Source organism: Diadema antillarum, unplaced genomic scaffold (genome assembly GCF_040938485.1).
Source record: "Diadema antillarum isolate AM-2024a unplaced genomic scaffold, OU_Dant_1.0 seq00000705_RagTag, whole genome shotgun sequence".
Taxonomy (NCBI): Eukaryota; Metazoa; Echinodermata; class Echinoidea; order Diadematoida; family Diadematidae; genus Diadema; species Diadema antillarum.
In genome coordinates this window covers 660,947-688,732 of record NW_027271610.1, presented here as the reverse complement: position 1 = coordinate 688,732, position 27,786 = coordinate 660,947, and the positions used below count along the sequence as shown (strand labels likewise).

The 27,786-nt window shown below is 38.9% G+C and overlaps 1 protein-coding gene across 1 annotated transcript; it reads left to right on the top strand.

Moving 5' to 3' along the window:
• The first annotated feature begins 8,919 nt into the window (after window positions 1–8,919).
• On the top strand, window positions 8,920–26,683 carry LOC139737808 (ras-related and estrogen-regulated growth inhibitor-like). Its single transcript, XM_071648485.1, has 5 exons — window positions 8,920–9,020; window positions 20,029–20,085; window positions 20,959–21,032; window positions 23,037–23,241; window positions 26,496–26,683. Exons 1-5 carry the CDS (start codon window positions 8,921–8,923, stop codon window positions 26,681–26,683), a joined length of 624 nt encoding a protein of 207 aa, XP_071504586.1. The 5' UTR covers window position 8,920.
• The last annotated feature ends 1,103 nt before the right edge of the window (window positions 26,684–27,786 follow it).

Genomic DNA, 27,786 nt, shown 5'->3' with positions numbered 1-27,786 from the left:
CAAATCAGGAAGAAAAAAAAAATGTTTCCCTCCCCCTTCTTACAACCTCAACGTTTTTCCCCAAATAACCCATCTAAAAATTATTGGTAGGTATACTTCTTTCCTTTCCCTTTCTCTTTCAACGACCTTCCTTCGTATCAATCACTTTCAGAGCTCATCTCATCTCTTTTATCTATTTTCTCTCTTTTAATTCCGTACCCTCTCTTTCTTTCTATGATCATCTCTCTCTCTCTCTCTTTGTCTCTTTCTTTGAAGGTTCAGTGATCAGATATACCAGTCCTTTGCACTTACTTCCGCTTTCTGACACTTTCAAAGCAAATCTAAAATGCTTGGCGTGGCGCATTTGTACTGATTTATTTTCGCAGTAGTCTTAAAATTGCTCGCCAAAATTAAAACTAAAGGAAAAGAGATAATAGCAAATTAAACTAATACAAAATGAATGCCTAAACATTAACGAAAGAATCAGAAATGCATTTGCTAGATTGAAAAGTTCCCAAAAATCCCCCCAGATGTGACAATAACGCGAAGTGGTGACACAGCGCGCGAAAGACATCCACATTTTTCGCTGTCATATAATTGAGATTACATTAGACAGTTAGAGTGCTAGCAGCTTCTCCCGACTAAAGTGGTCGCAATCGTTACTACGGATAATATATCCAAATATAAAACGTTTAGTGCAGTTCGGCTTTACTTCTCGTGATGCGTGGAACTGCATTATGAGAATTTTCATGGACGTTTTGCCTTTCCATTTGTCATATTTCTCGATGAAATAATGGCAGTTGGAATGACGTGAATGCCCCTCATATTTGGTAGGAAATGTATCAACAATCTATTTCCCGCGGGTCATAGCTCCCCAGACAATAAGCACTGTTTCTACCAACCCCACTTAGAGGTGCAAATCTTGACACCTATACGCTGTTAGTAGCGTGCAATTAACGTGGGCTGTATAGAACACCCATGCGTCAGAAATTATCACCGGCAATCTTCTGCATCATTAGACACTGCAGAACGAATGGCATGTTAATGAGTCTATTAGGTGGTTTTCCAAATAATTAATTTTGACAAACGAGACGCTTTATATCATTCTCTGTGTGTCTCTTTATTACGGATATTGTGATTACGTCAAAAGGAGAAATACAAAAATGTATACGCTTTATACTTTGCATTGTATTTCTTTGTGTAGGAAAAGACGAGATGCAAATGAAAATAATGCAAAGTTAAAATTTGTGAAGGATATGAACACAATTATCTTGTATAAAGGCCTTTCATTATCGTTTTTTTATTATCATTATTATTGTTTTCATTATCATTATTTTTGTTATTATTACTATTATCATTATCATCATTATCATTATTGTCATTATTATCATCACAATTACTACTACTATTGTCTTGCTATCATACCATTATCATTATATCATTCTTACTGTCACTATCCTCCTCATCCGCCTCATCATCATCATTATCATAATCATTATCATCATTATTATCATTGTATCTACACGGCAGAAAAATAGTGACACTGAATGGAAGTTTGGCCGAGCACAGCATTGGCTCCACTTCATGAAGCCAGGGGTAGCTCTCCCACCGCCATTCAATCTGCTCCCGACATCCGGCTGGTTGCTAGGCTCGGCCAAGCGGTGCTTCAAATACCGAAATGCCACGAGAAGAGACGAGGTATACACTGTAAATTACGTCGACATCGACACAGACATCACCAGACATAAATGTTGTCCATTTAGAGTAGTATGTGACCGAAAATACTACATAAAGAAGGCAGAAAGGAAGCGGTGCAATAAAAAAAAACAACAAAAACAAACAGATAGGATGTTGAGACAGAACGAGAATAAGAATGAGAAAAAAAAGAACAAATGATGCTAATAATTATAAAACAAAAGTGAAGAAGATGGAGAAATAAGAGAAAGGTGAGGAGAAAGTAAGTTAAGTCGATGTTGCTTAAAATCACTCGAAAGATATGGATATTGAATGGTAATATTACGTCCTATTACGTTCATTAACAAATCAGTTAACCACCATATTTCTTTAGCATTAATTATTTTCAGATTTAAACTTTCATACATTGACCACTACATGTATGTTCCATGTATTTGCAATATTCTATTATGCTTCCTAGGTGGATATCATGTATCATTTCATTTTGTTATATTTGATGCATTTTTTCACCGAGAAATATTAATATAGATTGAACTTGAAGTTGGAATTGAAATTAAAAACAACGAATTGCAACGATATGTGAGGTCAGCAGTTTGATTAAATCGTGTCTCCCACCCGTTTGTTTCTCTAACTCGAAAGTTCAAGGGTTCACTCGTAATGTCAAACATGATGTAATGCAGACGACGCATTGGTCTATTGACGATCATTGCTATGTAAGAACATAGCTGGCATATTTCTATTTTTTCTCCTCTCAAGATGGAGATGACCTCCACGCGCCATGTGACAGCCGCAAAGGTAATTAAACATAACACTTTGTTTTCTTCTTCCCCCCCCCCCTCACAACATGTGAAGAATGATTTGATAAAGCTCTGTGTAGCTGCACAATAACTGTCAATTAGGGACCGATTCGCAGAGTCAAATCGTAAACGTGAGACTTTCGGTACATACCAAAGCGTGCCTCCGTGTCATTCAATCATAAGACTTCAAATGCTAATGGTGTTTTTCAGCCTGACCTTCGAAGGACAAGATGTATGTGCTGGGCTCTGAGGTACATTGATGATAGCTCAAAACTCGTAGGCAACTTCGATTCCATCACAAAGACTGTGGGTGTGTTCTTGGACGGCTGTTATACCTGGCCAAAGATATACCATAATAATTATCATCAGCATCAGCATTTCTCCAAAGGGAAAAAAACACGAACAAAGTTAAGTGGGAAGGACCCCTATCTAGCTGTCGTTTCTTCCCCCTCCCCCATTAAACCCATCAATGATCTCAGACCTATTCCAAATAATGAAGGCAACTGCACGGAGATTTTGCCTGTGGCCATTACTTCATACATCTCTATTCAACCATAAATGCATGTCTTTATAGGGAAATACATCACCATACTGTTTGTGTCGTGCTTTATTGGTCATGAAGATCAATTATTCCAGTTCTTGACGGCATACTTTGGCGAGACGAGTGACACAGTTCGGAGACGAAAATTAATCGGTCGATTTGATTTCTGGCTCATTTATCAATGGTATAACGTGACAGTAACAGTAAGAATAAGGGATCAAAATAAGCCCATGTACAGAGGAAAACAAAATACAATTTGTAATAAACTCTCTCTAGGACGGAGGGAAACAAAATATAGTTTGTAATAAACTCTTTCTGACACCAGCCTAATGTGAATCTGTCTTATTGCAGACGATCACCCTGACGTTGCTTGATCGATTCAATGAAAAGAGGCGCCATCCTCTGACGGAAGACTTTGCAAGTTTGAAGCAACAGTTCATTTCTTTGAGGTAAGAGAAAGTAAACAAACAAACAAACGTGAAAACCGTTGGCAATGGTTGAAGAAGATCATCTGATTTAGCAGTTATCATGGATACCTTTATCTATTTAGGCCTAATCTCTCTTCATTTATCATGACTCCATCTGTCTATTCATCTGTCTGTCCTACTATCTGTATATCATGTTCATGGATGCTAGTGTTTGTGTTGTCTGTGTGTATACTGTGTGGAATTAGAAATATCTCACTTTACGCGCAGATAAAAATTTCTCTATACAGCACACAATTTTTTTAAAAAATCAATATGAGTGGTGTTTTTTTAGATTAATGAACCCCGTTGTTTGTAATAAGCACAGCTCGTTTTGATCTTGTTAATTATTGCCAAGTTAGTTAGTGCTGTTCTGCAGATGCCTTTCTCACACACGTGCATATTACTTTATTCGATTTGAATTAATAGGTTGTTGTGCTGTCAAACTCCTCGGTACCATCACTTAGAAAAAGAACGCATTCAAATCCAAGGTTATGTCAGTGTAAACCATTCGCATCCATTATGTAAAGCGATATGATATAACATATTGGAAAACAATAAAACTCGCAAGCGTACGAATGCTCAAAGCTTAATGGGAGACTATCGGAACCTTAAATGTGCCGAAGAAAATGCTCAATATGCAATGAGTGATGTGCCTTTCTTTATTTCTACATGTTTACCCTCCCGAAGACGCCTGACACAGCAGAACGTGCGTTGCATTGAGCACATGGTTGCTGCCTTGCAGGAAACCGTCGACGCTCTCGCATCTCGGGTGACGAAACTCGACGACATCGATTCCAGACTGGACGATGTCGACGGTGCTCGGCTGCGAATTCAGGAAGACGACATGGAAGTCATGACGGACGACGTCGAGCAACTGAGGAAGGCCGCGTCACGGGCAATGGCGGAGGCGCAGAAGACGGACCTCGTGCTACTGATGGCAAGCATGTACAGCGAGGGGAGGACGGTGCTGGACGACGAAGAAGTTCGGAGCAATCTAGAATCATACCGGCAAGACTTTAACTCTTACGCTGCCAATCTCTACGCGTAGGAGGGTCGAGAGGACAGATTTCTTGAGATGGGGTAGGATGAATGAGGACAAACAGCAACAATTTATGTTGAAATCGCATTCAGGTGTTCCGAGGATACGAATACCAATAAAACCAGCAAAATCGAGGGGTCACCTACACTTTATATTGTCTGGAAATGGGTATTTGTGTGATTGATTTACATCAGAATATGTAATTGAAGAGGACGTTTCAGAAGACCTCGTACAAGGAACTGCAAATAAAACTTTTAAGTTTTAATCTTCTTGTGCTCTAATCGCGTCCCTGTGGCAGTCATCTTCAAGCACTGTCAAGTCACCTCAGAACATGGCCTTACCCAACGATCTAAGGTGAAGCTTCATGGTGAACCACACCACTCTTACACATGGAACAATAACCAAGCAACACGCGTAATGAACTCTTCTTTCACATGAATACACTTCTATAGTATATAGTATATAGTATAGAGTGCAGTCTATGCTTACACAAATATAATTTTTCATCGATCTTTGTCATCGTGGCAATCGAGCTTAAATTGACTTCAGTGATACGTACTACTTACATCATTCTTCAGGTCTACAAGGGTCTCTTTTTTTTCAAACTGAATGTATCATCTTATATGTATGTATGAATGTATGTATGTATATTTTCTGTACAACATTCTATGTTATCATGTCAATAAACAATGTAACATACGAAGCCTAGGCTGTCACCTGAAATAAACAGGAGACCAAAGGCACAGACAATAATGAGCTATAGTCGTTTACAAATCATCACCAGGTAAAGAGGAAAGATATGGTCAAAGGAAGTGGACGTGGAAAAGGAGGGACAGGAAGAAGTATGAGAGGAAGAAAAGAAGATACATATATATATATATATATATATATATATATATGTATATATATATATATATACATATGTATATATGTATATATATATATATATATATATATATATATATATATATACAGATAGAGGGGGAGAGAGAGGGAGATAGGGAGATAGATAGGGACATAGATAGATAGATAGATGGACAGAGAGAAAGATAGACAGATGGAGAGAGAGAGAGAGATGGGGAGAAAAAGAGTTAGGATTGAAAAAAAGAAATTAATACAGATTGAGAAGGACCTCCCGTACGCTGCGTCTTCTCCACGTACACACCAAAGGTGACAGTGCTTTCTGGATTGCAAACAAAATCCACGGGCCTGCTGATTGCGGATCAACACAGATCCCAAATGAACACGCAAAGCACGTGCTTCCGCCAGGCCTTTCCCAATTACTTGCCCTTCTCCTTATGTCGTCGCCTCATTTTCTTGATGCCAAGGTGTACTTGATGAAATCCTCCTTCCGAAAGTCTCGCGCCTGATCGCCAGCGAAGGGCGAAAAAAGGCGCTGAGCATGGGGCTGGTCTCCAGAACACACACATAAACCCGCCCAAAATATTTGAGATTTACTCAGGAACCCTTCCGGCGTAAAAATGACATCTCATTTCAGTTGAGAAAGCCGCTACACTACATGAACGCAGGTTTGGATATACGTTCAAATCATAACTGAGCAGGTCTTAAATATTGTCAGAAGGCAATCACACTTTACAGGCGAAAATGGGTATATATATATATAAATATAAATTTAAAAAAAATATATATATATATAATTATATATATATACAAAACATGATTTCCTTGGTCGATATCTTAAAGAAGGATTAACGTACCAATAAAGGAGGGTTGTAATTAAAGGGCATAATGTAGTTTAAAGTTCATATTCAAAGAAGGCATTTTTGGTGTCAATGACTTCGCAGAGATTTTGTTCGACACTTACCATCTCAGCGCACTAAGATATTGATTTCAGGATGCAGAACTATGTGATCTTGACTTATTACTAAAGCAAACTATCAATACTGTGTGGTATTTCCTGCCTTTGATATATATCTATATAACGTCTGTTGAGAATGAGAAGGGCGTTAAGTTGTCTCGAACACTATGGGTTTAGTGGCAACTTAACGTCCTTATCATTCTCAACCGACGAATGTATATATATATATATATATATATATATATATATATATATATATATATATATATATTTATGTATATATATATATATATATATATATAAACTTATATATATATATATATAATGTGTGTGTGCTTGTACACACACAAACATATATAAGTATATTAGACTTGTTCCATCTAAATTGATATCTCACTATGATTATTGACGGCAGTATTCCCAACCACTAACACGGATATACAGAGACATTCATATCTTTACGTCTTTATCGAGCGGAAAAGAGGAAGGAAGAGAGAGACAAGGAGAGAATGAGATGAAGAGAGAGAGGGAGAGAGAGAAAGAGAGAGTTATGGGGTGAGGATGAGGAACGGTGACAGATGAATGAGATTCGAAAACCTCTGAATCATACTCAAATCATGACTTATTCTCCATTTTAGAAATGGAGTGTTGATAATTACGCATTTCTCGTTAAACCTCATAGGCCTGTAACCACACAATGCCACGCACACACACACACACACACACACACACACACACACACACACACACACACACACACACACACACACACAATGCCTTTTGGGATAATATTTTGCTGAACTGAGCGAGTATAAACTTAGCCAGGCGGTGCTGATGTGTAATTCCCTCATTCCCTCATGTCGACCATTCTATGTCGACACCATGTATCCACACACCTGTATCATAGCAAGGTGAGATGCACACTGCCACCGTTGCCACATACTCCCACAAACACTGATGACCGACGTACAAAATGACTCACATTACCGTAATTCTTCGAATGTCATTCCACTCCTTCAAAATACTATGGATTCTTTTATGGAAGAGGAAATGGGTATATATTATAGTTCAAAGAGTCTTGGCTCTTTATCAACATAGAACTAAAACTATGTTTTACATAGTTTTAATTTTAGTTCTACATAGAACTATGTTTAATTATTTTGCCGTAATCACTTGAAATTTTTTTTTGCATACTCAATAATAATGATGCTTCGCTCGGATGACTTCATTAGTTTGATCAACTTGCTACTTCTCTTAGCATTTATACCATAAGTTAAACATTATATACTATACTTTGTACATCCCGTAAACTTTGAAATATTCTCGATATCTTATATTTTGCATGTTACGTCACTTCTGACATTGCTATACTGTACTAAAACCCTATGTTTTATTTTTGGAGCCCACATCCTACAAGCTTTTCTTTTAGTGGGTTCCTCTTATTACACGTCAATTATAAAAGTCCTTATACATTTGTGCATTATTGGTTCAAACTGACCATTGTGTGAAAAACATTTCTTCTTCAAATCAAATGGAATATAAAATTTGTATGAAATGTGGAATATGGAACATGAATAAAAAACAACAACAACAATAACAACAGAAACAAAACAAAACAAAAGCAAAAACCAAATCAGCAGCAATGTGACCATCATCTATTTGAGTTAGTACTTATGACTAGTCATGTCCCTACGAGTTTGGGTTTTCTTCTTCCCCATTTTGAGTCATTTCTCTCCGCCTGTTCAAACGTGTTCAAGTATTCTTTGTGTGTGTGTGTCTCTCTTGCATAACCATTACATGAATGTACAGCAGATACAAGCTGATAAATTGTGTCTATAATGTGTGTGTGTGTGTGTGTGTATGTGTGTGTGTGTGTGTGTGTGTGTGTGTGTGTGTTTCTTCGTTTGTAGTTTACAAATGCGTATACTATTACGAATGTATATAAAAATGTATGCTACAATACTCCGGTTTCAATCTCATAAAAAAAAAGAAAGGTTCAATCTTCTACCTCCCTGGTCTGATGGAAAGCTTGTTACAGCAAGAAGTAGAATGAGATGGGAATCTCGTGCGCGTAGTCACAGAGCACGGAGAAGGCAGAAATCTCTCTTCATCGTTGTTTGTTGTGTTTCCTGCCAACAGCTGCCCCGTCACCGCCATGAAATTGATATCACCGGCTACGCCATCCCTCCGTCTGCCATCGCTCGACGCGACCAACCGTGCAGACGACGGATCATCGTCTTGGGCTACCTCGCGATTGACATTATTTTCCCGCCAGATTCTCTCTGTCGTCTGTTGGAGCACGGACACCACCCCATCGTGTGTAGCTTCTCCACGTAGTTTGAAGAGCGCGCAGCTGTGGGCCTAACTTTACCTGTGATCTCTAAGGATCCCCGCGAGACTTTCTCTAAAATTCCATGCGACCTTTTTTTTTTTCAGATGGAATGCATTTTCGGGACAAAATGACACCGATCGTGAGCAACTTTAGAGGAGGATAAGAAGACAGTGCTCAAGTTTGAGGGTCTATTTTTGTTTTGTCATATTTCTCTTTCATCCGAGGAATTTGAAGCATTTCGAGCTTTCAAAATGATGACAAATGCGAGCCCGTTCGGACGTCGTAAGAAATCTGCTGGTCAGACGGACTTTAAACTTGCGATTACCGGAAAACAAGGTGTTGGCAAAACAGGTCAGTATGTGTGCTTTCTTATATGTATATCTATGTATGTATATATATATATATATATGCTGTGTGTCTGTATGTGTGTGTGTGTGTTTCAGCATGTGAAAGCATTGAAATGGTGTTCCAAGAATCATTTCTTGATACCTGGAAAAAATTACGACTTTAATTTCCTTTTCGGATATCAACGTTACTTTGTTCAATTCTTTCTTGTGAACAACGGACAAAATTGTATCTACCCAGAAAAAACAAACAAACACGCAGCTGAAAGAATAATACAACAACAGCATTTGTTTGATAAACAGACATAAATCATATAATTTTCGCGAAAATGAACACAGCAATAAAAATACACACAAATGAAGCTGTTTCAGCGTACCGCGTGCCTGTTAGGCCCTATATATACCTCTCCAGTCACAGTGGCGTCCAACTGGTCCGGCACGCTCGCCATGTTTATACCTGCCTAAACTCCGACGGTTTATTTTTAAACACTGCTTATTTTACGATCACGTCTGTCATTAACTAATCCAGCATTCAATCTTCAAGATGGACAGTGTGCGGGTGGGTTTTCTGTTTGTGTGTACTTCCCTCTACGTGTGTCATGTGTGTGTGTGTGTGTGTGTGTGTGTGTGTATGAGTCTTTTTCTCCCTTTATACGTATGTATTTCTGTGTATATATGTATGTATGTATGTTCGTATCTCAGTTTACTCACTTTTAAAATGCATGAATTAAAAGAATCAAAACACTTTTCAAAGTGTTACACATCTACTTCAGCTTGAGTAAAGTTGCAATAATGCTGTGATATGTCGGTTATTAGTAGAAATCGAATTTCAATATCCTCTTCCTTTTTTAAAGGAATGGGCCTTAAGAGGAAAAAAAATAATTTCGATGTTTTCGAGCAAAGTAATGTGAATTTACGGGTGTAATCTATTTATAACTTAAACATATCAGTCTTCTATTCGTTTGTCCTATGATTGCTACTCTGTGGACTTTAATGCTATCGCAGGTACTGAAAATGAAAATGACGTCATAGCCGCTATTACTGTAAACTGTTTCAGCGTATCGAAAATCCCCATGTGGTTGATGATGTCACGTGACTTTAAACGGACACGTACCGGACTGCACTTCAAACATTTCGCGAGAGATCAGTGTGCTTGCTTTCATTGAAATTACAAGAAAATTAAGTCCATATTTTCACTTGTCCAATGCCAAAGAAGCACATCTACAAAACATGACACATACACATCCAGTAGGTCATCGTATAATATTCTTGTCTATCAAAGTGCGAGAATTGTAATTTGGAATATTTTCTGGCACACACACACACACACACACACACACAAATCCGTAAAACTTCCGACACACAATAAAAATCCTGTTAAAATGACCCCTCGGCTACGGAGAGGAAAGTGATGATTGTGTTATTTACCATCATAATCACGCCCCACTGCGTTGTCTATAATCTAGGCTGTTTCTTTTATATTCTCACATGTTCTCCACACTCCTAACTTTTCTTATGGAAAGCGAAATCTCTCAAGCATGACAATGCATCTCGCATCAGTATACTTGAGCGCGACACTGTCCTTGAGACTCCTTAATGAACTGCAAACTGTCGTGTTTGATAGAGCGGTCTCGAGAAAGTTCAGTGCCGTATTCGTGTAACCAGATACGATATGAACTCAGCGAGCGTTGACTCTGCCATTATCCCATGAAGTTTCACCGGTATCATAAACTACTGTGTGCAGGCAGGGTATAGGTACGCACCATTGACTATTCGTCAGCTTCGTAGAATTACGTTGATCAGTCTATATTTCGATGCGAGGTGAGTCACAACGCGCGGATATATCCAGAAATCCCGCACTTTACCATGACGATTCGTAACACATCAGTTGCGTTTACAGTCTTCAGTTCATTTGTTTATGAATGTGTTCAATATATAGAGTGTCAATCAATAATTCTACACAACCCAGCACACCCACGAACATACAAACACACATCCTTTTTCTAATTACATTTCGCCCAATGCATGATTTAGGGTAAGCAGCTGCTGTTTATTCGGCATACCGCTTTCGGAATGGCTACGCTAGAGAGACGTTATTCCTTCTGCGAGGTCTATATCATGACTGCGTATGCACAGTGGGGAATGCGCAAGTTCAGAAAGATAATGCAAATGACTTACAGTGGAAATTCAGTTTGACAGGTAGTGCAACACAGGAAGACAACCTAATGACTAATCATACGCTCAGGCACTGAGTGACGAATTGAAACAAAGACAGGGTTAAACACACACACACACACACACACACACACACACACACACAACTCCATCCACACTTCAACATCTTCATGAGATTACGAATATTGCTAGGTAAATTTCTACAGTTCACCATCTTTATGAGATGACGAACATGATTGGTAAATTTCTACAGTTCACCATCTTAATGAGATTACGAATATTGCAAGGTAAATTTCTACAGTTCAACATCTTTATGAGATGACGAATATGGTTGGTAAATTTCTACAGTTCAACATCTTAATGAGATTACGAATATTACTTGGTAAATTTGTGCAGTTCACCATCTTTATGAGATGACGAATATGGTTGGTAAATTTCTACAGTTCAACATCTTTATGAAATTACGAATATTGCTAGGTAAATTCCTACAGTTCAAAATCTTTATGAGATGACATATATGGTTGGTAAATTTCTACAGTTCAACATCTTAATGAGATTACGAATATTGCTAGGTAAATTTCTAAAGTTCAACCTCTTTATGAGATGACGAATATGGTTGGTAAATTTCTACAGTTCAACATCTTAATGAGATTACGAATATTGCTAGGTAAATTTCTACAGTTCAACATCTTTATGAGATGACGAATATGGTTGGTAAATTTCTACTATTCAACATCTTAATGAGATTACGAATATTGCTAGGTAAATTTCTACAGTTCAACATCTTTATGAGATGACGAATATGGTTGGTAAATTTCTACAGTTCAACATCTTAATGAGATTACGAATATTGCTAGGTAAATTTATGCAGTTCACCATCTTTATGAGATGACGAATATGGTTGGTAAATTTCTACAGTTCAACATCTTAATGTGATTACGAATACTTAGTACTGCTAGGTAAATTTGTACAGTTCAACATCTTTATGAGATGACGAATATTGTTGGTAAATTTCTACTGTTCAACATCTTAATGAGATTACAAATATTGCTAGGTAAATTTCTACAGTTCAACATGTTAATGAGATGACAAATATTGCTAGGTAAATTTACAAACTGAATTCCAACAAAATAGAAGAAGTGCACAAAGTTTGGGATCGAAGACACAGGGGTGTTGTGCAATGTCCTAGATTCAAGTCGTTACTGCATTTGAAAGACGGCAATAAATCAAAACTTGTTCTGTTCAGCATGGAGATATATACTTTACGTGCATCCTGCTTTTCGTTCTAAGTTCAGAATGACTGTTATTTCCTCCGAAACTCAATTAGACATACGCATCCGCTTGGCATTCCGAGCTGCTGTTATTTAAGGGGACATAAACACTTGTCAAGCAATCGATCAACAGTGATCAAGATTTCCCCCTTGTTATTACCAGTGAGTGATACTAAAGTCGCCTTTTTTCGGTTTCCTTTCTCTTTCGTGTTCTTGAGAGTAGACAGAGAAGGTGGGGGGGGGGGGAGGAAGTGAGAGGAAGAAAAAATATGACGTGGATAAAAAGACATGAAGGGGATGATGGCGTTTTTACAACGCGCGACTTAGTCGCGACTAAGCAATTTTCGGAAGAGTTGTATGGGCTGGTTGGCTGATCATCACAATTTTTTCATATAGGAGTTTTCTTTAATCAGTGAAGCAAAATGAATGACTGTAGAGCCAATTGGCAACAAGGCTGATAATTGTCAGTGACGACCCTAACACGCCATCGTCCCTATACCTCCCCCTTTGTTTCATCAAACTCTCTGTTTAGCTCTTGGAATGAATTACTGAAGGCCAAGATGTCCTTGCTGTACTTGTGGTGCGAAAATAATAACGAAAAAAGAAGAGAGAAATCAGCCAGAGAGGTGGGGGGGGGGGGAGAAGAATCTTTCCCATCTCCCCACTCAGTCAATGTACGTACACTGATGACACTCCTCTCTCTTACCCCTCACCTTCCCCCATTGCAACAAAGTTGTGTTTTGTTACGAGAAATTGAGAAGTTCCTATTCAGTCTCATCTGTTAGTTTTTGTCCTGTTTTCTTGACGTATGTTTTGAAGGATTTTGCTGCAGGAATTCAAGATTACGCACATATACAAAAAATTCACTTCTCAGCTTCTCTCCCCCTCCCCCCCCCCCCATCCCTCTTCATGAACAAAAAAGAAAAGATCAGAACAAAAGGAACAAAACAAGTCTACCACATATGCGGGTCTGCTCGTGCACTTTTTCCCAAGACTGAATTTCAAACGTTTGCACAAAACTCATCCAGAAAAATCAGCCGTAACGCATGACCACCCCAACCTGGGCACCTCAGACCCCCTCTCCTTCCAACCCCCCCCCCCCCTTCAATTCCATCCGATTCCTACCCCTTGAAATCCGCATCATCAAACAGGACCTGTGTGGGATGAACACGGCGGCGACGCTTCGCCCACGTGACATCCTTGGCTTGAGGCAGCGAGTTTATCGGTCGGGACGTGACGGGGCTAAAGGGGCGCCTGCCTTCCCGAGCGTGATATATCATATACGCCGTCCTCTCCAACAAACGAATCAGATTTACGACGGTTCCCTCCAATCAATCCTATCTGAGCAGTCAACCACTGATCTTTCTTCTGTGAAGATAATATATGAATATATCACCGCATATTTTGCTCTCTCATCAAGAGGCTATTCAGGAAGTGGCAATCACTCCTCTGGAGCTATATATACAGTCTATAGATCTATTTATATAATATATATGTATAAGCAAAGTATATATAAAGTATTATGTTTATTATATATACTTCAAAATGACTATGTATAGACCTACGTATATTTTTACGCACACACACACACACACACACACACGCACACACACACACACACACACACACATATATATATATTTATTTACATATATTTATTTATATATATTTACATATATTTATCTAGACATGATAATTACTACTTGGGGAAGGGCAGTTGAGGTATTTGCAGGTATTCCAACATTGACACGAAAGTAATTACAAAAGGTGCCTTGACCATCAATTTCATTTCATGATCTCTCTATTTTCAGCTGAAGAAAAAGCACATAAAAATGCATATGCAGCAACATTTCAAAAGGAAGAAGTATGACATTGAAAAAAAGAATAATAATGTGCCTTTCAATACGGAAGAGCTATATAGAAATGTCAAGAAAAACGTTATGCCACAACATGACACATGTCGTAGAATCTATTTAAATGTAAGCCACTTTCATGATTGCATTAAGTAGAATGATGAAAAAAAAATTGTTGAGGAAGTTAAGGTGAGGTTACAGACATATATTCATAGACTTTATTAGTACAACGTTGATCTTGATATTGTGAGAGATATTTGAAACACGCATTACTGGTTTATTCTGATTTTAAAGACAGCATGCCGGAATACAAAGAGAAATAGAAAGATAAAGAAAGAAATATCGTATGTACTCACAGAGTTCATACTAGAAATTTTGATCGATGAGCATTATCATGCTTGTAATACACGTTCCTTGAAGAAAAGAAATAAAAGCACTAAAAATGGCATGTTTTTAAAGTAATGCCGTATAGATGTTGAAGATTGTGGTTAATACGCCTCTTTTGTAAAGAGGGATATAACATACTGATTTTGATTTTGAAAGCGTACACTTTCCTTTTGTCATATATCAGACCACGAAGTAGATCAGGGATGGCACGCTTGCGCAGAAATCATAGTCTTACAAGATGTTCTGATGTTGTGCAGGAAACCAAATTATAACTATACAACATGCACTAGAGTTATTTGATTTTTAAACAATCATGCACAAGTATTTTTACTCATAATGCTGCCAACAGGGGTGGCACGACGCGCATGACGATGTCTGTATAAGCGAGTGGACGATATTGGAAGAAACCATAATACTCCGGAAGGCACTGAACTTATTCTCGACATTCACAGTGAATGCCACCAGAAGGGAACAATCGTCTTCATGCAAAATGTTTTCAGGTAGAATTATGAGGGACAAAGATCCATTTCAACACACGTGCCTCCCTCCTCCGATCCTTCTTCATTGTTTCCTATCCATGCACAGCTCCCTACTATTACAGAAGTTGCCCGGGCAATAGTGCTTGTCGTCTGGAGGCAGCGTATAAAGGCGCAAAATAATGTAGTCTCTTCTTGGGGCTACATGGAGTTATCAAATCTAGAGGATTATATCTTCCTGACTCACAGAGAAACCTTTCACTCCTGGGGTTACGAATTTTTCTCACATGCTTTTACGGATTTAAAAGGCAAGGTAAAGACACAGCTTTAACATCAAAGCACATACAAATATACATGTATACATCTGTATATACCTATATGGCGAAGATCTCTCTCTTTCTACTTCTCTCTCTCTTTCTGGACGTCCGTCGTGTCGACGAAGACTCGTGACTATTACAATCACAAAAGTTATGACTCCAATGCTAGTTGGTGCGATGGTGGCTCTATGGACACATATAAGCCAGTCTGGGGTTCCACTTTGAGCATGAGCAGAAAAAGGTCATTTGTTCCACCAGAGCGTATTGGCTTTTAAATTCACATAGATGAGCACCTGGATATGACGATTATTCAAGTAATCCTTATAAATGTTGCTTGCCAGCACAATCACCTAACCGCAAAAAGTGGTATCTGGCGATATCAATAGAAAGTGTTTGTTGATACATTCAATGCAAAAAAAAAAAAATGAAATGGATGCTTTCTAAGGTGTTCATTGACAGACTCTTCTGATCATCTGGTCTTCATCCTTCGTTTGAACATGATTGATAAATTTCGTAAATGGTTACGTCTGGCGAGGTTATGCATTTAAATGTGGCTTTGAAAACGCGCGAAGTGCCTAACCAACTGAGGAAAAGGAAAGGTCATATTTACCCACGTGCGCATGAGCTAACTCCAAAGTGGCTTATTCTTGAGTGACAATGTCTGCCGCACACATCGCAGTTAAAGGCATTGTTTGCAGGAGCTGGGGCTGCTTGTTGCTGCTGTTGAAGCAAGAAACGCGAAGCATGCTTGTTCTAAGCATCAACTCTTCTGGATTCCTCTAGGAGCACCACACTTGCTCTTACTGTTTAACGCCAGTCAGTTACCTCTGTGGGTCATCTTGTCTTCCCAGGTGGTGGGATCGATGATACACTTTTCAAGGACGCCTTTAAGGTGTTCATAAACCGTTTTCGTTGTCCCCCTACAGATCTGTTGCCAGGGTCTAGCTCCAGCAGAAGACTTGTTTGGCAATCGGTCTTCAGTCACCCTTACCACATGACCTATACTCATCTTAACTGGATATTGGTGATTTTTATACGATGCTTGTTGTGTCGGCTCTTGCAAGCACTTCTTGGTTGGAAGGTGATGTGATCGTGCCGCCTGATCGTCAGCAAAGTTCTCAGCATCCTCTAGTGGAATTTATCCAGGGTCTTGTTATCTCGTCTGTACAGTGTTCATATCTCACAGCCATACAGCAATGAAGACAGAACGACGGCCTCATAGACTTTGTCTTTGGTCTTAAGTCTGATGTCATGTGACTTGAACACCTGTGAACACAGTTGACCAAACGAGGAGTTAGCCTAATTGATTCAGTAGTTGATTTCGTCATTTATGGTAGCGTTGAACGACAAAATACTGCCAAGGTATTCAAGGATTGAACACAGTTCAATGTGTTCGCGTTAAGGTTGATGTATTGACAGCTACGTAGAACCGTGTGTGATTGGGCAAGTTTGTGTGCGCTTGTTTTAGCGATAAACATTGCTTTGTATATCATGAGCTTAAAGAGCCATTCAGTTTTGGTGTGATGTATTTCGAGAAGAAATTTGATTAAATTTTCTGACTGATCGATTACATATCGATATTGAATTTTGATACCATGTCCTTCGATGAAAACGTAAAGACGGGAGACTAAAATAATGTATTCTTTACATGTACGCTATTGATTCTGAATGGAGAAAGGGAGAAACATGGGGAAATGTGATTGTTCAGAAACAGGAATTCTTAGAAATGTTTGTCTTACAGAAGAAATGTTTGACTATTACTTGCTTCCGGAACTATACTCGAGCATCCAAATTGAATTGTTAATATTTTTTGTTGTTTTAATGTTGTTTTATGTTTCATTATATTGCTAAAAAAAGAATTGTAAATGATGCCATACAGAGAAATAAATCAAATCAAATCAAATCAACATTAACGTTTGATCCTTATCGTTGTAGACCCATGATCCTTTGCGTAAACCTTCTCATGTGAAAATCTTACGAATGTTAATGCTCACTTTGCAAAATTGACACAAACTCATCCCACTTTTTCACAGGCAATCAAGATGGCGCGACTGCACGTATATCCTTATTTTTATGCTTATGTTTTCCGGTTGCACATAGCAACGAGGACCTTTCCCAACGATTAAACTACGATCAATGCATATAGAATGTAGATAAACAGAAATGTAGATAAACGTACATGAACAGAAAGGCGCATATCACACAAACAGATAAAGGACGACATTTGATATTGAAGCAATACACACAGAGCCCAACCCCCCCCCCCTTCCAGGAAAAAAAAAATACCACAAAACAAAACTGATTAATTCAATGCCTATAGACGTCCATACACCCATCATGCCTACACATGAATAACAATGCACCGTCCCCGTCACATACAATCACAGAACATTTCGTAATGTACGTGTGCAGAGCACGCATCCCGACCTGCCGAGCAGCCGCGGACCAGATAGTTATGACCGAGGTTGATGGAGGCGATGTATCATTACCCTCCCGCGGGAATCCCATTTAAGCAGTGTCGCATTTCGGGGTAAATCTGCCTTGCGTGAAAGCCTCTCCTGCCACGAGAAATAGCATCTTTCAAGACGTAACAATCAAGACAACAGACGATACATTTTCCAGATGTCTAAGCCTCATTCTGGAATATGTGCGTGATAAATCAATGACTGCTCCGCTGGCCGTGCAATATCACGGGCGTTGACTAAAGTGTGTCGATTGAGGTCTCATTCCTGCCTTATTTACCGTGATATCTTTTATCTCTCTTTCTCTATCGCTCTCCTTGCACATACACACACGCACACACGCACATAATGACATACACACTCGTTCGAGCATATGGGGTATCCTTCAAAAGGACGACGCGCGTAAAGGCTCCCCGAAAACTTGTGAAATGTTTTTCAGGTTTCTACGTAATGCTCATGACCTGTGGCATTACCTTTTCTTTTTCTTTCCTGGCGCCATGACCGCCATTTCATTACATGGTACGAGACAGTTATGACAGTGTCGTACTTAAGATAAATTGTGAAGCTTTTACCCCTGAAGATAGCAGAGTCAAAACTTAAGTGCACAGTTTCATCAGGGCTATTTGTTTGTGTCTGTGGTTTTTTTCTTTCAGATTCAGATTACAACAGGTTCCACTTGTTCGTTTTCCATTACTTAGAGCAAGTTCACGCACATATACAAAACACCACATACACAAACACGCACACACGCACACACACCCACACACACCCACACACACAAGCACACACACACACATACCCAAACACACACGCACACACACACACACTCACACACACTTTCATTGAAATGGTGCGGCCTATTATGAGGGAAGTGAGACGAAGTATCACCTTTCTGCAATTATATAAAGCATATCCTACCGTTAGTGGTGTAGACTTTAACGTTTCCCCGTTTCCACAGATGATTGCGTGCTCCTGGTATATATCAGCTTTCCTCCATCCCCTCAGATAGTTCTGGAATCTGTATTTATAGACATGGCAAGATGGCGAGGACGAATGGGAGGGTGATCCTCGTATAATCACGAGGAGGGTCGTATTGCAGATGGCCAAAGACCTCTATTTTATACAGGTAGCAGACTTACGACTTGAATGACCCGTTAATGCGATGTAATTGATTCGAGATCTGAGTCTCAAAGCCACCACGCTGCCTGGTCATCTCTTGAGGGAAAAAAAAAGATAGTATGCGAACATGTTGGAGTTTGCATTTGTGCGTATATGCGCGTGTGAAGTTATTCGTCACTTATTGGGGGTTGTGCACTAAAGAGAATATTGTCTTTTAAGAGGTGCGATGTGCGATGTGCGATGCATCCACACGGAGTTATATACTTCCTACATCTAATTATGTCAACACAATGTCTCACCGGGATAAATTTCCCAAGGGATTGTCAAGTGCTTCTATTACAACAATAGGCAATGCAATATTTGCTATATTGCATGGTCTATTTAAATATACATCACTTACAATTTCGGAAAAAATGACATATCTGTGCAAATGATAATGTTTGGAGAATTATAATCGCAGGGTACTACTCAGAAAACTGCTTTAGTACCCAAAAGATCATATCACGTAGGAACTATGACCATAATTCATGTAGTCGTAGTCGTACTTACAACCGTTTGAAGCTTTATTTCATAATTTTTTTCCCAGTTATGAAAAATATAAATCCACCGAAACCCATTCACAAAGAAATATATTCTTGTCTAATTGTGGAAAAAATTTGGAAATGACACCCGGAGGTGTTAATTTAACACCATAAATGAGCAACGAAAATTTAACACCAGCTCGGTGTTCACTATTTAATACCGGACTTTTTGCAGTGTAACAATGTTAAACTCTGCACGCTGCACAATACATTATTGTTATTATCATCATCATTATTGTTGTTGTTATTATCATTATTGTTATCATTATCATCATTTTTATCTGTCCTTCTGCCCGGCTATCTATGGTTCCATGTACTTATAAACATTTATTTCTCTGTCTTCCTCCTGTCTCTTTACACACTCTTCTGTGTAGCTATAACGGTCAGGTATCTCACCAAGCGCTTCATTGGGGAATACGGTCAGGAGACAGGTACGTCCATATTACTGTCTACAGCAAACAAAACCAAATCTGGTGTTCATTAATGAAAGCACTGACATTCATCCTTAACAAAAAATTAGAATGACTATTTGAACAGTGACAGTGATATTCAAGACAATGCAATGATACATGTACCAGGACTTTGTATTATGTGTTGTTTTCCTAAATAAAGATTAGTATGTATATGCAGACAGATATCAATCCTTACCATAGACACACAAAGAAATCACCATTCTAAGCTACGACAAAACGCTTAACTTCTGAGGTCACCAGTTTCGTCTTTACCAAACACAGTTGCAACAGATTCCATCTCCATTATTGTAGCCAAGACTTGATTATTCCATAAATCTTAGAACGTTTCAACAATTTCAGAAAATGAGACAAAATTCTTTGTAGTAGTTGTGGATGATTCTATCTCATTCTGTAAATTGCATGTAAACATGTGCGAATTCCACGTCTCATCACTTTCAACGTGCAGAATTCAACATCATTTTCATCTTCCATATTCATATCTTCTGAAGATTTGAACATTATAGTAACATGAAATACTGTGATTTCTCGTGATTTTTCCTGTATTCATTACTAAGCATTGATGTTGTATCGTTTTCCCTCTGTTCCATTTGTACTGTGGGCAAGACTTAATAAAACATTCATCTGTGTTTCTGTTCCCATCGCTATTTCCTCTTCTTTGCCTTCATTCACCTCCAATTAAGGAATACCAGAGAAATCACTGGAATGAATATAATGACAATATTTTGAAAACGTACACACTTTTCAGCCTACTTTTCAGCCTTATGTGGAAGCACCATGTTCTTTCTTCTATATCACTATCATACACTATCTGTGTTTTTTTAACCTGTTCAGAATGCAGATACCACCATCAGACGAAGATCGACAATGACTTGGTTTCCATGGAAATACTGGACATGGGACCAGAGGTAAAAGATGCTGCAGCATAACTGTCTCAATGTTTGATGTAACGTTTGGTGACCAGTGTGTGGCATTCAGTATTCTATCTGACATTCTGTATTAGTTTTGAAGCTTATGTAAGTGTGCACGGTGAGTAAAAAAACAACGTTGATATCAGCATCGCTGATGATCCATGGGAATTTGTGACGTCAATATAATTATGATCCCTTTCATTTGAAAAGAAGATGACAATTGGATAATATTAGTTCGAACCGGTTAAAAATAACAACTACGTCACACACACACACACACACACATACACACACACACATACACACACACACATACACACACGCACACTTTTTAAAATGATATACTTTATTTGAATTTTATTCAATGTCAGGCTCATTTTCACAATGAAATTAGTATAAACAAAAATAAAGCAGCTGTATTCTTCTCACTTGTGCTGCTGAATCACACACACACACACACACACACACACACACACACACACACACACACACACACACACACACACACACATTTGTCTCAACCGAGGAATATCTTTTAAATTAAGTTGAAAAGTTGTTGTTATGATGTGCTGCGATGCACTCGGTTGGAGGAGTCTGTCGACCATTTCTAGGTGCACAGCGTGTCCGTGATGGTCACTCTACGGAAGGATCAGTGTAGTAAACTAATTTTCAATAGAGCAAAGATCTAAATTTAGTGCCTCTTTAGGAAAGTTCAAAGCACTTTGAGAAAGCTACACCCTATTGTATAGACCAAGATAACCAAAATGAACCCCAAATAGCCTTTCTTTAATATGAGTATAGGACCTCTGTCCCAGCAATACCAAATAACCAGGTAAGAAATCGCAGATGTAATTGCGGTGGGAATGTTGTAGAGATGATGCATACATTGTGGATGATGAATAAAACAGTAACCTTTAATTCGAATCCGTGCCACTGAACTTGCAAAACCTCCCGCAAGGTAACAATGCCAGAGACATCTGTCATATAATGATAATGCATTCCATCAGTTATCAACGTAGATAAGTCTTCATGACTTGTCTGCTAGTCTGTTTACTGACATATTTCCTAGGGTACGCAATCGGCTAAATATTCATGTGAATCTTACCACTGCCATGCTTTATGATGTCCTTTCATGTAATGCAATGGTAGTGTAAGTCATGGGGGGGGGGTTCGGTTTCAATTTGATTCTATTTCTGAATTTTTCTATGAAAGTAAGTCACGATTTAATTGTATTGCCTATTGGAACAAAAATGTAGGCCCTATATAATAGATTCACGTTTTAACGATCACGATACTCTTAAAGTGTTTTTTTTTTCAAACAAATACAATGAAATCAAAGATATCAACGATACGCTTATTTCCAGTTTGAGAGGGAAAAGAAAAAATTGCAGGAGTCTGTCATCTTGAGCAAATGTTTGATTGCGATGACGGCCTCAGAAAAAACAACAACCAAAAGAAACATGCACTGAAATGATCAATTTGCCACTAAAACGTGTATTGGGCTAACTTTATGGAGTCAACAAATGGAAGAGAGTGGGGTAGGAAAACAACACGTGAGAAGCTAAGCATGTTAGTGTGCAAATTGGGTGGTCAGAAGGCTTTACGGTGCATCACGTATTTTTTCTTTGGTATGTATGTGACCTTGAGAAGGGCCTACCCAGTCCCGACGTTTCGGCAAGTATGTTCTTGCCGCTTTTAAGAGAACATGCTTGCAGAAACGTCGGGAGGGGTAAGCCCTTTTCAAACGTGCCCAAGAAAAAACACGTGGTGCACCGTTAAACTATTTACCATCCAAAGTTCTACCGCGACGGAAACCTTCAAACTTTTCATAAGTGTGCAGAGTGGTAAATTTTAGTGAATTACTTGCAGGGGCATTGATATGTGCTTATATATCATTAATGACGATCAATTAGAATGTATTGCATGATTGCAGTTTCTCGAGTATAAGCTGTCACGTGACTCTTTACGACAACTATTTTGTTCTCCCTGTCCATTTTCCAGAATGTCTTAAACGAGGAAGTAGTGAACTGGGGAGACGCCATTCTCCTGGTCTATTCCATAACGGACGATGACAGCATGATGGCGCTGCAACAATTGAAGCAAAAACTGGAGGAGGCGCGAAATGCCAAAGCGGTGCCTCTCGCTTTCACCGTGGTAGGAAATAAGTCCGATCTCATACACGCCCGCAAAGTCAGCCAATTGGAAGGTATGGGGGATAAATCACGTGAAAATACAGTCAAACCTGTCTATGGCTTCAACCCATGGGAGACGAAAAAAAAGGGTGACCGTTATTGACAGAAGGCAGCTATAAACAGGGTGTGTAACATGACTTTTCTCTCGGAGAGGATATATTAGTGGCCTTATGCTGCAGGTGGCCGCTTTAGACAGGTGGCCGCTAAGGCAGGTTTGATTGTACTTACATTCACTACCGCGCATGCGGGTTCACACACGTACAGAGCCAAAATAATGATTTGAAACCAGTTTTTAGAATGACAGACAGCAGATGTTTTGCGTAATACTATGCATTTGCTTTGAAGACAGTTAAGCAATCACAATGAAATAAAAGTGATGCTGTGTTGAAAACTACAAAATAAGCCAGCAGTGACCCTGCGGATTGATATCTTGAAAACAACATCTATATAATACTTCAAAGTCGATCATAACCCACAATTTATTAATGTGAAATGTATATCTTACCTCGAGCAGATAGACACAACGAACAACAACAGTAGCAGTAACAAACAAAAATAACAACACAACGTATTAAGATCACCTCAGAGAGTCACAATAGCATGCACACATTTTTTACTATCCTTGTGAGGTCTCATTTAAGACCAGGCGTCCACTAGGGCGCGAACAAGACGCGGACAAGCCCTGGAATGCAAATTTGGTATTCCGCACTCCTTCGGGAACCTGTCCGCACGTTCCTGAACGTGTCCGCTCACTGTCCTAAACACGTCCGGGCGTTTCCGCACCTTCGGGAGAGAGAAAAATTTCCGCGTCCAAATTTTGATCGAGACCAAAATTTGGACGCGGAAATGAACTTCCTGACACCTTCGGCGACTTGTCCTGACGATGTCCTGAGGATGTCCCGCTTGTCCGGAACCCTTCCGCTCCTTCCGCACACGTTCCGGAAAGAATCCCGCGGTGTGGGGAAGCTTCCCGAATGAAAGCGGAAGACACCAGGAATGTTTTAGGACAGAGCGGAGCCGATGCGGATCTATATATGCAAGTGTCCGGAACCGATGCGGAAATTGTGTGATCCAGACAAGAAAATGTCGACACTTTCCGCTAGCGTCATGCCAATGAAACGCAAAATGAGCAAGAAGGGAGGCAAGGCCCCCATGCAAATATCCCCATCACAGGCACTCCTTTCGTCTAGTGATGAAGAACAGGTAAATCTAAGGAATTTCCGGTCCCAGAAGGCAAAGAAGAAGGTAGTAGAGACTGTGCCAAAAGCAACCAGAAAGAAGTGAAATCAGCCCCCTAACTTCCTAGTAAGTTTGTTTTGATTTGATCTTTTCAGAAATTATTTTTCATCTGAGTGACTTTCCTGGTTCCTATTACTTACTATAGTACATTTTCCTTTATGTTGTTTTCGTATTTCATTTGCCAACAAACTAGGTTGTCCCATGTGACAGCCCAGCTGAAAAATCACAAAAGTAGGTGGAATTACACTCAGAAAAAAAAAGCATAGAATTTTTGGCTAAATGTTAATGTATTATATAAACATGAACAAGTTGTTATTCATACGTAAATGCTTTCTAATGATACAACATATTAGAACAAAAGACAAATTCATCACACTAAAAAGCATGAATTCAATTGCAAAGATATACCTGTGGTGTCATTACAATGTAATATCTTTGAAGCCCAAAATAACAATGAAAGCTACAGATGATGGAGGAAAATGAAGAATTTTCTGTCACTTCAAAATTCAAGTGAAATGAGAGAAAAAGCAATAAATCATGAACTCGAAGAAGTGTTAAATTTCTGTCTTTCTTTTGTTTTGTTTTTTGCTGAGTGTATATATTTAAGTATACATTAAGCATCACAAATCATTTCAGAAATATTCTTTACCTGAATGATTTTCGTAGTTGTTATTACAAAATATTTTTTTTCTTCTCTTTTTGTTTTAGTTGCAAATAAACTCGATTGTCCAATTTGACAGCCCAGCTGAACCCCCCCCCCAAAAAAAAGTAAATTAAAGTAGGTTACAAATATTTCCCCATTTTTACACTTCATTGACAATAGGCTAGTAAGCTCTAAGCATGAAAAAAAATCTCGGACTTGAAAATGTTCAAAAGTGATCAAAGCAAGAGAGGGTTAGAGATGCACAAGGGTAAAAATCAGAGAAAGAAAAACAAATTTAATGATTAGGATCATTTTGGCATGCTCTACAGAAGTATCAGACAAAACATGTATATACTTCACGATGGATAAAGCACAGGTCTAAAAAAAGGGAATAAAGAATATATATATATATATATATATATATATATATATATATATATTTATATATATAAGTAACAAAACGGCAACAAAGTTCATGCTGTATTCACCAACGCTTTATTTCTTGTGAAGAAATAAATCGTTGGTGAATACAGCATGAACTTTGTTGCAGTTTTGTTACTTATCTTTTTATCTTGCCCACACGTGGACTACTCAGTACCTTATCAACATGATTATATATACATATATATATATGTATATGCATTTACATTTTTATGTATATTATATATATATATATATATATATATATATATATATATATATATGGTTCAAAAAGTTTGCGAATATCATCCATCTGACTGGATAGGCAGAGAAAAAATTGTTCTCCCAGATGAGACAAATCCAAAAAAAAAAAAAAAAAAAAAATGAGTCGTCAGCCGACATGCAGACAATCCTATTCTTCGACTTTTGGTGGTCACATTTATCAAATAATATTGACCAATCATATTGATATAATATCAGCCGCTTCTGCGGAAGCACAACAAGGAGCATCAATGACGGCTAGCAGTCACATGAGGAAAAGTCAAAGTCGGCGCCAAATTTATACCTTTCCTTTTTCCTGGTATTGTCCGCAGTTTGTCCGCATGCCTAACTTGTGTTGTCCGGAAGGCATCCTGATTGTCCGCGTTCATTCCTGGTGTAATCCTAGATGTTTCCGCGCTGCCCGGCTACGATTAGCATATTCCGAGGTATTTCGCGCTCTTCCGGAGTGATTCCTAGGAATGTCCGCAGTCAGTCCGCGGACAATCCGCGGACAGTCCGCGGACAGTCCTAGGAATGTCCTAGGACAAGCCGATTCACAAAGTTATTCCGCGTCTGTCGCGGACAGGATGCCGAAATGACAAAATTTGCTTCCGCAACCCTTCCGGGGCTTGTCCGCGCCCAAGTGGACGTCCGCCCTTAACCATTACCGTTTCTCTTTTTTTCTCTCCTATTTTCCGTCTGAAGGAGAGAGGTTCGCCAAGGAGCTGGGTTGTTCTTTCGTCGAGATCTCCGCAGCCGAGACGTACCAGCAAATCGTGGACGTTTTTCAGGAACTCTACCGCGAGTCAAAACTCTACAAGTTTGGAACCAAATCATCGCTGTTTGGTCGGGTCTTCGGCCATGCTAAAGAAAAGAAGACGATGACACTGTAGCATTACGTAATACGTAGTGGTATCTTGGCCGCATAATGATCTCAATGTATAGCAATGGACAAACATTAGAATGACAACAATTTTATTGCCATCTATACAGTGTATAATGCACAATGTATATTTTGAGATATCTTTAAGATCTGTACGAAATGTACAGGTAATTGGATTACAACAAACGTTGACACTGGGAGTCCTTGCATTCAAAACATGCTAAATGACAATATGACGTCAAGGCTATGTATGTTTGTTTGTTTGTTTGTTGTTGTTGTTGTTGTTGTTGTTGTTGTTGTTTTTTTTTTGGGGGGGGGGGTGTATGCCGCTTACAACTGCATCTGGCATGGCTGTATCGAGCCAACAGCCAATCACCTCAAAGCATGCCAACAGTAACTGATAACCCTGCCATTATTGTACTTATTTGAAGAGACACAAAAAAAAAGAAAAAGAAAAGAAAAAGAAACGTAAAGGAATTACACTATTTCCGGAATGATATAGATGACCAATAATACTGAGTCAAACATACAGGAGGATTGTTTCACTTCTTGAACAAGTGTTGAGGGATTGTGTGTGTGTATGTGTGTTTGTGTGTGCGTGTGTGTGCACGTGTGTTTTTGACAGAATAGCCCTCCAAGCAGGCAAAATTTATGCGTCCCTTGAAATAATCATTCCCAAAGTCTTTCCTGCACCCGCGTGCGCACCCGCGTGCCAAAATACATGCCACAAATGTGGTATTTGGTAACACTATTCTGATAAGAACAAGCCAAACTCGTAAAATGTCTTTGCTGATCAGAAATAAGTACACATAAGTAAATAAGTAAACGAGTAAAATGTCTTTGCTGATAAGAAATAAACATAACTACTAGTATTTCGTTAACCTTACAGTCTTCTTTCTGTGACGTAGGCGTTCTCCATTCTGCTCGAAGATAATAGCCCGCCCTCAGTTTCAAATCATAAAAGTCAGGGGTCGCCTTTAACCAACAAAAATAACAAATATTTGTCTCCTTATTGCTTACCATGACACGTTATGTCATGGACATTATGCACTTATATACCAATTCACTGTCGCAATCTAGTTTTCGATCATCATTTGTATTATGATGCGGCTG

Bases quoted from the DNA above. Each gene is read 5' to 3' on its own strand.
- LOC139737808 (XM_071648485.1), top strand. From the start codon at position 8,921: ATGATGACAAATGCGAGCCCGTTCGGACGTCGTAAGAAATCTGCTGGT. The intron at 21,033-23,036 runs GTAAAAGATGCT...TCCATTTTCCAG, and splicing joins TACTGGACATGGGACCAGAG to AATGTCTTAAACGAGGAAGT. The intron at 23,242-26,495 runs GTATGGGGGATA...TTCCGTCTGAAG, and splicing joins CAAAGTCAGCCAATTGGAAG to GAGAGAGGTTCGCCAAGGAG.